Source organism: Pseudopipra pipra, chromosome 1, assembly GCF_036250125.1.
Source record: "Pseudopipra pipra isolate bDixPip1 chromosome 1, bDixPip1.hap1, whole genome shotgun sequence".
NCBI lineage: Eukaryota > Metazoa > Chordata > Aves > Passeriformes > Pipridae > Pseudopipra > Pseudopipra pipra.
The window spans coordinates 13,473,032-13,489,080 of NC_087549.1; the positions used below are offsets into that span (position 1 = coordinate 13,473,032).

At 36.4% G+C, this 16,049-nt stretch overlaps 1 protein-coding gene across 2 annotated transcripts in view; it reads left to right on the forward strand.

Annotated features, from left to right (window-relative positions):
- Window positions 1-16,049, forward strand: part of TAF2 (TATA-box binding protein associated factor 2) — a 64,999-nt gene that overhangs the window by 37,632 nt on the left and 11,318 nt on the right. Inside the window, exons 18-24 of one of the 2 annotated variants that reach the window (XM_064645976.1) lie at window positions 450-560; window positions 2,122-2,315; window positions 2,855-2,994; window positions 8,534-8,603; window positions 10,156-10,265; window positions 12,644-12,873; window positions 15,516-15,668. In XM_064645976.1, the coding sequence (XP_064502046.1) occupies window positions 450-560; window positions 2,122-2,315; window positions 2,855-2,994; window positions 8,534-8,603; window positions 10,156-10,265; window positions 12,644-12,873; window positions 15,516-15,668 (1,008 nt within the window). The remainder of the gene's footprint in view (window positions 1-449; window positions 561-2,121; window positions 2,316-2,854; window positions 2,995-8,533; window positions 8,604-10,155; window positions 10,266-12,643; window positions 12,874-15,515; window positions 15,669-16,049) is intronic. The other variant, XM_064645983.1, reaches the window with a different exon arrangement.

Below are 16,049 nucleotides of genomic sequence, written 5' to 3' on the forward strand. Positions count from 1 at the left end.
CCTGATCAGAGTAATACCTGTCTGGCTAATAATTCTTGAGGCTTCACTGACCCTCTTGTTTCTATACGTCTCAATGGTACTGGAAGCTTAGATATTGTGTTCACGTGAAAACACCCAAATTCAGTGTCTGTTTCAGAATTAATTCCATCATCATTTTCTGTCTTTCATTGGTTTCATTACCTTTTTAATAGTGTCTTGACTTGAGAGTCTGTTCTTGGATATACATTTTTCTTTTTGTGACTAATTATTGAGCAATAACTACATAGTTTATTTGATCTGAAAATTAGATAGCATGTGGTAAGTCTTTCAGAAGTTATTTAAGTACAACTTTTCAGAGATTTGCTCTTGTAAATTTGTTAATTGCTGATTTTCAGGATGTACTTTTTTTCAGGGTGTAACTATCATTTCACTAATGTAAGAATGATGCTAGTATTAATTTCATTACACAGACTATGCCTGTTGCCATGGCCCTTCTGAGGGATGTTCACAATCTCTGTCCTAAGGAGGTTTTAATGTTTATTTTGGATTTGATCAAGTATAACGATAACAGGAAGAATAAGGTAAAGAATGTGTTTGTTTTAATCTATTACTTTTTTTTGCTGTTGTTGAAAAAAGTCTTAGTTAATGCACTGCATGATGTTTTATGCCACAACTGTAAATATGTGGCTAGGAGAGTTGATGGAAAGGTGATATGCTAAACTAAACAGTAAATGTTACAGAATGTTCTCTAGCTGATATTTCTATGAAGGCACTTTTCGGATGTTTCAAAGCTCTTTGTGCTTGTTGACTTTCTAAGGACCCTGTGCCTGTCTCCATTTGCACACATACTTTTCTTGCTTTACTCTCTTTCGTTCAAAAGACCCATGTGTTTTGAGAAAATGTGCATGAGGCTAACACATAGCACTAATTTGTTGATGTTTTTTTTCATGTTGAGAGGAGTATTTGAAAGAGCAAGGAAAGGAAATAATCTTTTTTTAACAATGTACAAGACTGTGGGATTCTGGGTTCTGAATGTCAGCTCTAGCTCACAGAACTGGATTGTCTTCATCTAGTTAAATAACAGGTGAAACCTGTTCCATCACTAAACTGAAGCATCTGAGTTTGAAATGTTATCATCCAAAGTTCCTTCTCACAGACCACTTCTGAAGGATGATTATATGACTTTTCATATCCTGAGATGATAAAAAATTCCATCTCCCTAGCTAGTGGAATTGGACAACTATTAGAAGCCTAGCATAATCTTCCCAATGACGTATCCAAATTTGAGTGGAACCAATCTGATGTGTCCTAAGCCTCACTTTTTCTTGTGTGTAGAAACACATACTGTAACAAAACATTTGTTGCTTATTACTGAAATAAGAGGGTGATGGAGGGTGGAAGGGTAGAGTTAGACACATGGACGCAAGCATCAGTAGTCACAGAAAGTGGTGAGTTGTGCTAACGTCTCTCCAGCATTAAAGGAGTGATTGGGCTGTACTGATGTTGCATTTGTTTAGAATAAAGTAACTAATATTCAAATACAGTACTTCTTTCTGCTTTTTATAAATTTTATTTTTACAGTTTTTGCTGCTTACTAACACAACCAACAGATGCAAAAGCCAGGATAATGGAAAGGGTCAAACTATGAGCCCACGTAAGAGGGGCGAATGAAGAAGCAAGATTTTCCCAGCTAAGCAACAGTGAGCTCATTAGTTCACTTCAGAATCTTACAGATTTGCTGGTTGGGTAAACTGTATGATTTTCTGAGGTGCTAAGCACCTATTAACCTTTGTACTAAATACAGAAATAGACAGGTAGGTTTAGATGCTCACATTTGAAATAATGGCTTTTATTTTCCCTATATGGAAGATTTTCAATTCCTGATCTTTCCATTTTTATAAAACAATGTATTAACATTAATATGCTTTTATTATGGCATGAAGAATAATGATTGCTAGTATGTCTGCTTGCTCAATCACTTCCAAATCCATTTTCAGAACTAATTCATTCCTGTTTTGCTTTCTTGTGCAGTTTCTCACATGGGTTTTAAGATCTCATTCTAGAACAGGGCTTAAGCATTTCTTAGGTTTGAAAGAATATGTATTGTTATATTTGCACATGTTAAGTGTTGTTTTTATCTAGTTTTCAGACAACTACTACCGTGCTGAGCTCATTGATGCCCTAGCCAACTCTGTGACTCCTGCAGTCAGTGTGAACAATGAAGTTCGAACACTGGATAACTTAAATCCTGATGTACGACTTATTCTTGAGGAAATTACTCGTTTCCTGAATATGGAGAAGCTTCTTCCCAGTTACAGGCATACCATTACAGTCAGGTATGGTTTAATGATGCTACTTTTCTTGTGTTTTATATACCCGTCTGTAGTTAGCTTTTGAGATTTTAGCTTGTATGTCTTAATTTTAAATGTCAAATTCCTTCCAGTTTTCAAAAGCTGATAGTGCAAGTTTGTCTTGATTGCTTTACTTTTCAACATTCTTTTCTGTCAGTGTAGCCTTTTAATAGCAGTCATAAGTTGATCATGCCTAGGCCTCTTTAAGAAGAGCATTTATGAAAGTTTTGCAAAGTGTAGCCATGTAACAATAACTGTAGAGCACACAACATCATCTGAGCTGTGTTTTCTCTGACTTAGTGCAGCTCTACTGAAGCTAAACAATGGATTTGACATGGTGGAGAATTTTATTTGTGTGAGATAATGAGAGCTGTGTGTTAATGCTGTGAAAGTAGTTGTAACATGTTAACAAGGTAACATAATTCTAGAAAAATTGCAGTATTTGATTTTGAGAAAGTAGATTTATTTTTCTGGGCCGGTATTCCATAAACCTGACGTAAAGTTTCTCTTTCTACCATGTCTAGCTGTTTAAAAGCTATCCGAGTGCTTCAGAAGAATGGTCACGTCCCAAGTGACCCTGCTCTCTTCAAGTCGTATGCAGAATATGGGCACTTCGTCGATGTCCGAATAGCAGCGTTGGAAGCTGTTGTTGATTACACAAAAGGTACTTTCTTCCAAGTATTTTGACACTTTGTAACAATTCTCAAACAAATGTAATGGTTACCTCATTAATATCAGGTCTAAATGGTGTTCACCAGAAGACCTTGTGTGATGACAGGTATATCGATAAAAAGCTGAGATTTCTGTTAATGCTTTGTCCTAGCAAATACAAGTTTTATGAAGATGTGCTGAGCATTGTTTCTCAGTGTTTTGCAAATTGAATCAGATACCTAAGTTTTGAAATAATGAGTGGATGGCACAATGAGTCGTAGTAAGAGGATTTGGTGATTTCTTCTTAAAACTTCATTTTCAGTGACTTTGATTCAATTGATTTCAGCCATAATGGCTAGTCAAAGTTCTTGGTTTTGCTTTACCTTCTTGCTAATATTGTTATTTTGCTTTTTGCATGCATCTTACAGTTATAAATTTTAGAAACTTAGATTATTATAGTGATTTTCTGGCTGATTCTGCTTTGCCATTCCTTATACATAGCTTATGTTTGTGAGATGTTTACATTATTTTAATATTGCCTTTATCTTGGTTGACTGCTGCAGGTCCATGAAACAAAACCCTGAGTAGTTTCTTAAATGGTCTTTGAAGTTGAAACCCAATCCTGACAGATTTTTTAGAGGTAGTTAAAAATTATAGCTTCAATTATTTGCATTTCATAAAGTTAATTTAGTATTATATTGTCCTTTTCATTTATTTGGGTTAGTCTTTCTCTGTTCAGCAGATTTGTAACACTTCTTATGTTTGAAGGTTTATCCATGTCAAAGTGGCCAAATCCTTCAATTCTTCCTCTGAAGAACAGAATTCCTCTGTTTTCTCCTTTTATTTAAGGACTCTATTACTTTGACATTACTCCTGTCATTCTATCCAAAGACTTCTCAAATTAGATAGGCAATGGGAGGTTTTAAGGCGATTGGAATCTTTGAGTGAACACATGTGGTGGAATTCAGGAGTACACTCAGAGACTGAAACCAGGCTGTTATACAGAAAATCTGATAACTTCAAGGGAGGTTGTGCACTGAGCATCTCTCTCAGGCTCTGTCTTGTAATCGAGACAGATTACAAGACAGATCCAATGCCTAGTGGATACCAGGCATTCTGTATCCATTACCCACTGCACATACACCATTTGGTGACCCTGTGAGTGATACACAGCTAAAATTCAGAACTGTGCTGGTGCTATGCATCTCTCTCTCTGTTAGACTGCTTGCTTTATTCTTCACTTCATATAGTGTTAGTGGAAAGATTACTGGAGAATGAAAAGCTTACTCATCAGCACTCTTCCTTTAGAGTAGTCTCCTCACTAATTCCTCCCACCCTTTGGAAAGACAAACCGATAGAAATAATGTTTTCTCATTAAATTCTTGACCTTTTTTGGATCGTTTTTATATTTAATAAGTGGCTTGGGTAAGAAGTGTGCTACAAAGTAATACAGTACATCTTTAAAACAGCTGATCAAATGGGGTGGTGTATAAGCAAGATAATAGGGTAAGATGTTTGAAATATTCTACAGAAAGCTAAAACTTGAATGGTAAAAAGGTAGTAGAAAGATTACTTAAAGAAATCAGTGATTGAGCTGAACTAGCTCACTGTGGGAGCTGAAAGTGGTAGACTAGAATACTTCTGTACCTAACTGCCTTGCCCCTTGCCAACAGCCTTTTCTCTGATGCAGAGATAGCAGATGCAGATATCTGTGTGCTATGAAGTCACTACAATTTACAACACAGCCTGCTATCTAGCTGGTCATCACTGTCATTTCTCAAATACAGCTTTCCAGCACTGAACACAGTAGCCATAGAGAAGTTAGCAGTGCTTGTCTTGCAGAGCCCTAAACCTGGCTTTGGAGGGAGAAATGATTGGCCATCTATTGCCAAGAGATGTGATTCTCATTGTTCCAGGCTACCTGGAACATACTGAATGCAAACCAGCAGTTATCAGACGCCTGTTGCTTGTGCCAAAGCTTACTTTTAACAGTTCTTGTAAAGGAAGATGACAAATTTTGTAATTTCCATAAAAAGGAAAGTCTGTATTTTCTGGGTGGAACCCTCAGTGTAGGAATAGCACTGCCTTTTTTAAGTTACTTAAAAGAAATCATTTCTCCATGGAACTGAATAAGTTGTTTTCTTTGCTGTTAATAGTGAGGGTTTTTTGAGACGTGGTAACTTTGTAAAATGCTTGAGGCAGCATATAAGGGCTTGGACAGTTGATCTAAACTGGCTTGAAGTGAACAGGGTTTATTAACTTTTTAAAATTAGCTTCTGAGAGTTATATGACTAATAGCAGTTATTTGTATAGAACAAAGCAATTGCATATTTAAAAGAGATAACAACAAACTATTCTAAATAAATATCCATTATCAAATCACATGAATGTTAAAGTTTAGCATCTCAGAGATGTTCTGCTGTAATTGAGAACTGATACACCATCTCTTGTAACTGAAAAAAAAAAATTCAAGAGGATTTTTTTTTCAGAAAGCAATCCCTTGTTTTTGTGTCTACCAGAAGAGAAGTATGAAAACCTACATGTCTTTCTTTTCCCACAGTCTTCTTCTAGACAGACTGTCAAGCTACAGACAGGATGGGTGGTCAGTGCAATGGGGAGGAAATCAGGTCATGGGCCACACTCAGAGGATGGTGATCAGTGGTTTTTACTGAGGCTGGCAGCCTGTCACAAGTGCCTCAGGGAACATCTTCAGAAATTATGTGGACAGCAACATTCAAAGCAGCTTCACTGAGTTTGTTATGACACCAAAGTGGGTGGTGAAGAGGACATGTCAGAAGGGAGATATATCTTACAGAGAGACATGGACAGGCTGGAAGAGAGAGCAAGCAGGAACTGTATGAAGTTAACAAGTGTAAGGTCCTGCACCTGGGACAACGTAACAAAAAGCCCAGAACAGGCCAGGATCTGTGTGCCTGGGGAGCAGCATCACCAAAAGGCACCTGGGGGTCCTGGTGGACAACAAGCTGACCATGAATCAGCAGTGTGCTGCTGCAGCAAAGCAGATCCTGGGCTGCATCTACAGGGGCAGTACTAGCAGAGACAGAGATGTGAACATCCCACTCTAATGCTCACTCTGTACTTGAGTAGTGTGTATAGTTGTGTCCCCCACAATTCAAGAAAGATGTGTACAGGCTGGGGACTGTCCATAGAAGGGCCATGAAGGTTGATCAGAGGGCTGGAGAACCTGTTCTGTGAAGGAAGACTGAAGGAGTTAGGTCTTTTCTTCCTGGAGAAGGCTCAGGGGGACTTCATCACAATACTCCAGTACTTAAAGGGCAGCTACAAAGTGGATGGAGTGTCTCTCTCTCCTCCACGTGGAAAGGAGAAGGATTAACAAGTACAAGTTGCACCAAGAGAGGTTTCATCTTGATATAAGAAAAACTTTTTACAGTGACAACAATCAGTCAGGGGCACAACCTCCCCTGGGATGTGGTGGAGTCCTAATCACTGGAGGTTTTCAAGATGCAGTTGGCCAGAGTGCTAGATAATCTCATCTAGGCTCCCTTTCCCATGAAAGGTTTGAGCAGATGGTCTTTTGAGGTCTCTTCCAAACCAGGCTGGTGTATGGCTCTCCAGTCTAATAAGATTTTTTTCTTCCCAGAAAAAATCAGGTTTAATTTGTCATTGCTCTCCAAATCATTTCATAGTTCCTGTAAAAATTTGAAGAGCAGGTTAAATGCATTAGTAGCAAAGTTTTGGAAGCCTAGCAGCCTTAGTTTACGCTGTAAGGCAAATAGCAGGGAAGACTGACTTTATTTCAAGTAGAAACAAGTTCAAAATACAGAAGAAGAAATTTTATTCTTTAATCACAGAAGTATGGTGTTTCCTGGTTTTGTTATCCAGTACTGTAAGCCTAAAGGATTCATCTCCCAGACTTCTCATTTTATAATCAAAAAAACATTCTAAAATCTCTTACGTTATCAGAGTAATTGCAATTTGCTAATGATTGTGACCTAGTGTTTGCCATGTTGCAATTCTTTGCTGTGTAGTAATACAATATTGTTTTTGTTACATGCAAAACAACTTTTGCATGCAGTGTTCTAGCTGCCTTCTGTCCCAAGCCAGGAAAAGCAGCTGTGCCTGGAGCTTCTTTTTTAAGGGATTAATCCCTTAAAATGCCTTCTAGACTTAGCTTTTCAGATTTCTCTGATGTTTAAAGCAAATCTGAGGTTGTCGTTCTGGTCTGTATGGCTACGAATTTGCCCTGGCATCATCCAGAACTGTGTAGCCGTGCTCTAAAGGGTGCATGGTCTGAGCTAATACTTCCTGTCTCTAAACAGGGCTTATCGGTGCCCCACCAGTTTTGTTTTGGTTGGATTGCAGGAAGAGCAATGCTGACTTGCAAATGGCTTGCACAAGACTCTTCAGCCAGCTTCTGAGCAATATTACAATGGAGTTGCCTTCTCCCAGCCCAGGAAAAGATCTTATGTTCTAGTTGTCCAAAGTATTTTTAAAACTTGTAATAGAACAGTGCTGATTCTTATGTTATAAATAAATGCTTCTTGTGTTAAAAGCAACTTACCCTAGTGAAATAACAAGAGAATAATAGGTATGAGAATTGATGGGACTAAAAAAGTTACATTTAAAAATTGTTGACTGAAAACTGACTGAAATCAGAGTGGAAGGTTGAACTGAGGTATTTAGAACTAAAAATACAGTAGGGGAAGAAAGAAATACATTGTTAGGACTACAAAATGGAAAGCAACAGAAATGTTTTTGGACCTGTCTATACAGTAATGCACCCTCTTCATTGTTTTAAAGAAATGAGAAGAGAATACTGTTGTAAAAATCTTACAGTTATGCACCTGAGAAAAAGATATGAAAATTCTTTCATTTTTTTGTGTGATCAGTGGTGATGATATCCTACGTTGTTTCCTATTTTGCAATGTTACTCTGATAATCAAAGGAATTTTGTAATGTAACTTGCATTTTAAACTTACAGGCTGACTTTGTTTCCAGTGGTGTCAAGCAGCAATTTTCTAGAAGCATCTGCTGATAGGTTTCAAAATCCATTTTAGTTGCAAGGTATACTGATTTAAAAACCTAATGAAGGCTAGTGAGGAGAGTATGATTGTAGTTCTGTATAAGCCTCTGTAGTATACCTCTTTCTATCCTGTTTAAAGAAAATAATCTTTCACAGATTTCTGTGTATGAGAATTGTATATTCCCTATTCCCTACAGAAAAAAATTATACTTCTTTTCGTTCAAAGGATATTTGAATGTGTTCATTTTAGGAAACACAAAACGTCAAGATGATCCTTTGCTCTGATCTTCCCAATCAGTGCTTACGCAAATAGTCAACTTGGTTGTTGTTGAACAATTAAGGCATGTAGGAATTTCATAAATGTTTCCATTTCAGTGTAGAGTAAACCCCTTTTTACTTTGAATTTGCACTATAATAAATGAAATTCTTCTTTTGTTGCAATGATTCAAGCTGTTTGTGTGCTAACTCAGGAACTCATGATTGTCTTGATCAAAATCCTTCTAGTTTATATATATTTAAAGGCATTTTATTTTATTTTGCTTTGCAGTTGATAGGAGCTATGAAGAATTACAGTGGCTGCTTACTATGGTTCAGAATGATCCTGTACCCTACATAAGGTTAGTGAGTTAATAAACAGCCAGTATTTTTACTAATGCTGAAACTACTAAATAAATTCTTGGCCTGGAATCAGTAGAATAGATCAGATGCTTGACTGCTTAAAACTTCTTCACATAACTGTTTTTCCTTCTTGGTGTTCTACATTAATTGAAATGTGTTTTGATGTTTCAAGAGTTCGTATCTCAAAAATTAGTATACTCTGTTCTTACTCTGCATTATATTATTTTTGTCTTTTATGTACTACCCTGAAGGCAGAAGTCTGAACTTAGATGTTATTTCATCATCATAAATAAAGTGTATAAATCTGGTGTTGCATATGGCAAAAAAGACTTTGTGATCTATAGAAAGGACAGAGGGTGAGACATAGTGCGCAGAATATTTGGACAGCAAGGGGTGTAAAGCAATTGTTAGACTGTAGATGGGGTGAAAGGATCATGTGAAAATATGGTATAATTTCTGGTATTGCCCATTTCAACTTTGTTTTCACACAAGTGATTGGATATTTTAGCATGTTTGTTATAAACCTGGGAATGCCAAGGTTCATAATTGTTTTTCCCCAACACTTTCTTCTTATGACCACCATTAAAATACTGAGTTTCAAAGATAAATATTACTTTCGCTATGTCTCTGTAGGTGATTTCTTACAAAGATCATAGCTGCAAGACTGTTCTCTGTTTTATTTCTGTCATTCTTGTTAACGAAAGTAAATACAGTTAGACTCACTAGAGGAGGTTTAGCTTCAGTCTAGGAGGGAGATTGAATTTAATTTGTATCCTTTTAAAGAAGAGTTTAAATTTTCAATTGAGTGCAATATGTTAGCCTCTTCTAAAAGAAAAAGGTTAAAAAAAGTATCTGCAAGGGTCTTCTTGTTCCAAATGTGTAAGACAGCAGGGGGAAAGCTGGCTATGCAGAGAAAAATCATTAAAATAATAAGTAATGGAACAAAGAATTATTTGTTAAATGTTTTCAAGGCCAAATTTTGAAGAAAGAAAGTGGAGAAAAATGTATCTACTTTCAGCACAGTGTGTAAATATTGTAAGCAAACATGGTGAGTGAAGAATCTTTATACTCCGGTGTAACCTGAGAGGTGGCAGTGTTTCTTTCCAGGAAAATGTGCTACTCACTGGTTTTGGTCCTGCCATTTTGCGTCAGTCATAAACATTTACAGGTTTTTAAAAATTCTTTGGTGTCAGTATGTAAGGAGTTTATTTGCCAGTGTTGCTTATTCTTTGTAATTACCAAGTCAGTGTGCAAGAAAAGATGGTTACTAAACAGAAGAGCATAATGTATTCTACAACTGTTAACAGTTGTGTCTAATAACATCCTGCTGCTTTGCACCTTACTTTTTAAAGTTATATTGCTGATAGTAAGTCTATGTCAGTGCATATTGTGGACAGAAGGAAGAGCTGAATGCATAAAACACTGATTAAAAATTTGGAAGAAATCCTGTAGTTGAATAAGTTTGTAACAATATTTCAAACTGAACAGACTTGGTATTCGTAGTGTATTTCTTTTGGCTTTAATAAAAATTGTTTTTTCTATTTCTTTCAGGCATAAGATTTTGGATATGCTGACTAAGAATCCACCTTTTACCAAGAACATGGAGTCCCCTTTATGTAATGAAGCTTTGGTAGATCAGCTTTGGAAGCTGATGAATTCAGGTTGGGGTTTTTTGGTTGTTTTGTTGTGTTGGGTTTTTTATGGTAAGGTCTTTTGAAATAAGCGTTAAAGACATGCTTCAGAATATGCCAAGAACTCTCTTAGTTTCAATAGTTAGAAAGTGAAAATTTAGTCTCAGAGGTTGAATATCATGTATGTACTTCCAGAATGTTCTCATTGACACAGGGTACTAAACCTTGTTTTTCGTTCTTTTGTCTACTGATGTAGTGTGCTTGGATGTACTTTTGCACAGAATGATTCTTTTAACCAGATGTTCAAAGCAAATGTTTCCTGAAATAATGATGTCTGTGTTACCTTTTTCTCTATAGTTTGCTTTAGATTAGATGATCTCTCTTTGTCCTCTTTTACTAAACTCTGAGAGAACATGAGAGGATAGCATTGGTATAGATAATTTAAATGAGATTTTTAGAAGTGCATTATAAACTAAGACTCGATTTCCTTGTATGATTAGGAAATATCCTAATGAGAGAAGGACTTGCATCTTTACCGTTGACCTGTTTTTTGTTACTGAAGCAGTTCTATCCAGTCCTGACAAACTGCCCTTTAACAAATGGCACATTACTACATAGATTACATATAAACATTTATGTAGCTCTTTTAGGTCCTTGAAGGCTTTCTGTTTTCTGTGTGTCATTATTTGTAGTGTTTAAAAGTTTACAGCTACGCTCCAGGGTTTGAAGTGGGGAGACTACTAGCAGTTCAGTTTCATAGGATTTGCCAAGTGTCAGGCACAGAAAATAAACAATTTTGATGTTCCCATCAGAAAGTTTGTTTTTGCTTATTGGTGAGAGAAGAGTGTGTGCAGTGTTACAACCATTACCTCTTTTTGCAAGTAACAAATAGGGTATACTTTCTTATTATGATTCCTGGGGCTTTAAGCACTTCAATTTCTATACCTCAAGATGATGTAATGTTTCAATGTATTTTCTGTCAGGGATAACTGAAGCATTCCAGGGTGCCTTGAAAAAAAAAAGCTTGTTAATGTGTGACAAGTTAGTAGCCAGGTTTAAAACTGGAATCCCGAGTTGCTTTTATTTAACATAAGCACATGCAATAGAAAGCAGACTCTGGTTGATATATGTAATCTTTTCTTTTTTTCTATGTTAATCTGCATTAAATTGATAATGCTCACAAGTTCCAAAGATTGCAAAGAAATTCAGTGACCAATTGTATTTAAGTTTAGCTGTTCCACTGGAGAAGGAAAGAGATGCTGAATGGGAATTCTTCAAGTCATTTTAAATGTAGTGAAGAAACTGAGCGAATTATTTGTTGTTAAAATATTACAATAGTTTCTAAATTAATATTTGTGAATGTGTCATTCTCTGGGAGTATTTTAATGTTATAAATGTCCAGATTAATATTCATACTGATCTCATTTGTAACTGAGAGTAACTGGTAATTTTAACTGGTAAGGGTAAGCTAAGATTACTCAAAACACTATTTAGCCTCATAAAACTACTATTTACAGGGATAGATCTTATAATTTTATTTTGTGCTAAGTCTTACACAGCCTCATTAATATGGCAGTTGACACATCTGTGTCTTGTTTACCAGATATAGCTCAATTCCTCCTGGGGAACAATATGTTCAATAAACTTGCAGTCACTCGAGAGCTGGGCTGAGTTAACACCAGAATCGCTGTATTTGCAGCGTTGCACCAGATGTTACATGTCTTTCTGTTGGGATTGGTGCCAGACGTGCTTTGACTGTTTGTGTATGATGATATAAAAGCAGTACACAGTTTGCAGTGAAAAATAATAAAAAAACCCAAAGCATTGCTTTGTGCAGTAAGAATACATGCCTCCAGTATAAATACAAATTAAAATACTGGGTATCCAGTGAAGTACTTGACATAGTGGTGATATCAAAAAACGTGCTTCTGCATTTCTCTATCAGTGCAGTTTCCAGAGGGTATAGATCTTGGCCATGCTTACGGTTTCTACTATATTTCATGGAACACATGGGCAAATGCAACCAAATCCATTGATATGGAAAGCCAGTTTGGTTATGAAATGTTCTATTTAATTGTCCAATAGAAGAACTTGAGACGCAACTTGAAAAATAAAAGTATATGGGTGTGGTTATTTTTCTTTTATTTTTCATTATGTTATTAAAGCACTTTCCCAGTCTTGTTCAACTAAACATGTCTAACTTACAACCCAAGCAACTTAAAGCTTTCCTTTTGAACAGGATGTGGCAGGTGAGTTAGAGCCAAGAAGAAGCAGGAATAATGAAGGAAGTGTAACTTAAGCACAGAAAATGTCATACTTTGGTAGCCCCAGATCGCTTAAACTGTCTTATCTGTGGGAAAGCAGAAGATTGTATCTCTGTGTTAACAACAATCTCTTTTGGATTTTAGGAACTTCACATGACTGGAGATTACGATGTGGTGCTGTGGACCTCTATTTCACACTTTTTGGCCTCAGCAGACCTTCTTGTTTACCGTTACCAGAGCTTGGACTTGTTCTTAATCTGAAAGAAAAGAAGGCTGTACTTAATCCAACGATTATCCCTGAATCAGTTGCAAATAATCAGGAACCTGTGAATAGTACTAACAATCACGGACAGTCAGTAGGATTTCAGAACACTGTAAGCACAAACCACCTGCATATACTTCCCACTCAGCTGCCTACAAGTCCTTGCTTTGGTTGCCAATTTGATTTTGTACTGTGTTCAAGCCTCTCATGCTTTACCTAAACTGCCTTTTTATCTTATTGCTCTTTATTCTGTCCACTTGAAAAGCTGGCATATACCAGCTTTTTTGACATTTTTTAAATTTTTTGCATAGCATATGCAAGCTTTTTACTTGTTTTTTTTCTAGTTTCATCATTTCTATTCTTTACAAAACTTTACTTTTTGTATATTGCTTATGAGACATGAAGCGCTTCACAGAAATGTTTGATGCTGTAATGAAAACCTTCTTTATTAGACCAGGAATATTTATTATAGGCAAGTTATGCAATTTTCCAAAACAAAACCTTTTATCAGTAAATTTGTTACATCTTAAAATACATAGATACACCTGTTTTTAAACAACTTTAAGAGATGTGAAAGTTGGAACTTTAATACATTGAACGCATTTGAATCTGACTGTTTAGTACTGTGCTCTGAAGGATTTGTAACAACTTCTGAAAAATGGCATACATTCAGCTTGATATCTGTCTGGATCTGGAGTCTTCTGTCCTAACACATAATACATTGTGCAGTTGCAGAATAGATTTTTATAAGCTATTAAGTTCATTCTTTCGTTAAGAATAACTGCCACTGCTGCAGGATGGAGTATTTTTGTTGGACATATTTAATTATGAGGGGAAAAAATCAACAGACATGGAAATAATGAGGATTTTTCTTAACAGTTTCAAGAAGTGCATTTGATTGAAACTGTTCAGGGATAGATCCTGAAAGAGAATGTGAACATGTGATTAGCAGGTTTGGAACTCTTTCCACCCATTTGAATGGGATGGTTTACTGATGGTTTATCAGTCCCATAGTTAATGTCTAAATAGTTTTTACTGAAAAGTATACTGAGAGTACTAATTAACAGCACCCCGCAGGCCCTTTCCAGCAGGGGGAGAAAATGCTGGTAGAGTCAGATATCATTAGAGCTCTCCTGCATATTTACAGAGCATGGAGTAAGTCCTAATTTGCTGTACATAATCATTAGAATTAAATAGCAGGAGGCATTTTGTTGGCAGATTTTTAGGTTGCAGTTCAGTGACCACCCAGACCTTTTTTGGAGCCAGACTGTCAACTCTTAACTCTTCTTTTTCTATACTGTTCTCTCCTTTGTGCTAGCATAGTACTTGTTGCTGCATAGTGAGCTGGATCAGGGGAGGATCTTGTTGAGCGGTACCTTTTTATGAACAGATATTTCAGGTTCCTGGTCTGGTTCATCACGTAGTTTAAAAATGCTTCTGGCACCCCAGGACAGAACCGTATGAGGAAGAGGCTGCTTCTTTTAGCAGCGGTACTGGCTTGGACTAGTGTAAACATATAGCTCCAGTATAAGCCTCAATTTACATTTCACCCCCATCATATCTTGCCTCATCTCCGTTCTCCTACCCCTTACTTTAAGGTTACTGTTTTCACTGTTACTCCCCCAAAATTCAGGGAACTGATTTTCCTTGTAAAAACAAAAATCACAAACAAAAACTGCCTCTCAGACAAAGTTCATCCAAAAGTTTTTTCACCATAGCAGTGTAATGGCCTAAATAATAGGGAATTAAAAAAGGAAATATGTATTTGAGGGGAAAAAAAGAATAAACAGGTGATAGAATTCATCAGATTAACTGGATTCTTTAAAGTAGACGTAATCTGAGAGCATAAACATGTTAAAATAAGTACTGATAGACTTGTGACACTGAATTTGCTGAGGATGGTAAAAGTTACCCACTTCAGGAAATAGAATTTGAATTGTTCAGGGCAAGAGTTTGTGGGACCAGAGTGCCCTTTGTAGGATAGAGAAAGAGCAGTTTGGTGGAGGAGCGTATGCTCTTGAGAGTCTGTGACATATATGCCTTTTATCTAGGTTGTAGTGAGCTTTTAATTACATTTACTTCTGTGGATACTTTATTTTCCCTTCAATATTTTGTGTATTGGACTTGTTGGAATACCTGTCTCCTGTTTTCATGACTATATGTATAACTTAGTAGACTCTCCTATTTCTATATTTTTTTGACCTTGATATTTTTTATAATCTAAGCAGTAATTACAAAATACTTTAATTCTTTTTAATAATTATTGTAAATTAAAAAAAAACCAACCAAGCTATAAGTACACATTATGGTTTGTACTCAGTAAAGTAAGAGTTAGCTTTTATAACTAAGTAGAAGAAGATTTAGCTAAATCCCATGTGTAGATCAGAGGCTGTCATAGTTTTTCAACTGAGATTTGGCATAAGTAGAGTCCACGAGGCACAGATTTATAGAAAGGCTATTCAGAGGCAGCAAATGTTGTTGCAACCAACAGTACCATGATTGTGAGAAGCGACAGAAAAGATGCCAGTGCTAGATATGCAGAGGGAGCAGGGATAGAAGTAAAGAGAAACTAGTTTGTAGAAGTGGTTGGCACAAATCCATACAGGGTTTTAGAAAATACTTTTTGCCAGTACTACAGGGAAAACTTTGTTCAAATCACCCACTTTACTCAGAAGATTTTTCTGCTATCAGGTCTCTTTCTCTGAAACATGGATCTTGCTACCTTCTAATTTTGGTCTTTTAATGCTGCTTCAGGAGGATGATCATCTTATTAAGGAAACAGCATCCAGCATTTCTGGTCATCAGCAGGGGGTGAAGAGGAAGGCTGATATGCCACTCGGGTCTCCATTGGAGCCAGGGCAAATACTAGAGAAGAATGAAGACAGTAAAGTCAAACTCAAAATCAGAGTAAGAAATGGAAATTCAACTTGCACAATGTTGTAGGGTGTTCAGAATAACAGCAGTGGCATCTGCTGACTTCCCTTGAAGCTGTGTTCAAACAAAAGACATGCTGTGTATATGTGTACAGCAACTGTTATGCTTACTTTGGCAAAATCATTTCCTATCAGATTCTTTATTGGCTGGCAAGAACTAAAGTTGACAGATAATGCTCTTGTTCACACAGCTTCACAGTAAATTAGAAAGAAGAAAAGTAACTGACCCTTTTTAATTTTATTGAATTATTATTCCTTTGCAGTGGTAGATATCACTTCCTTTCCCTCTCACCCCCAGTTTACATCAAAAATTAAATATTTTAAGTTCTATTTAGTGATGTTTTTATGAGTTATT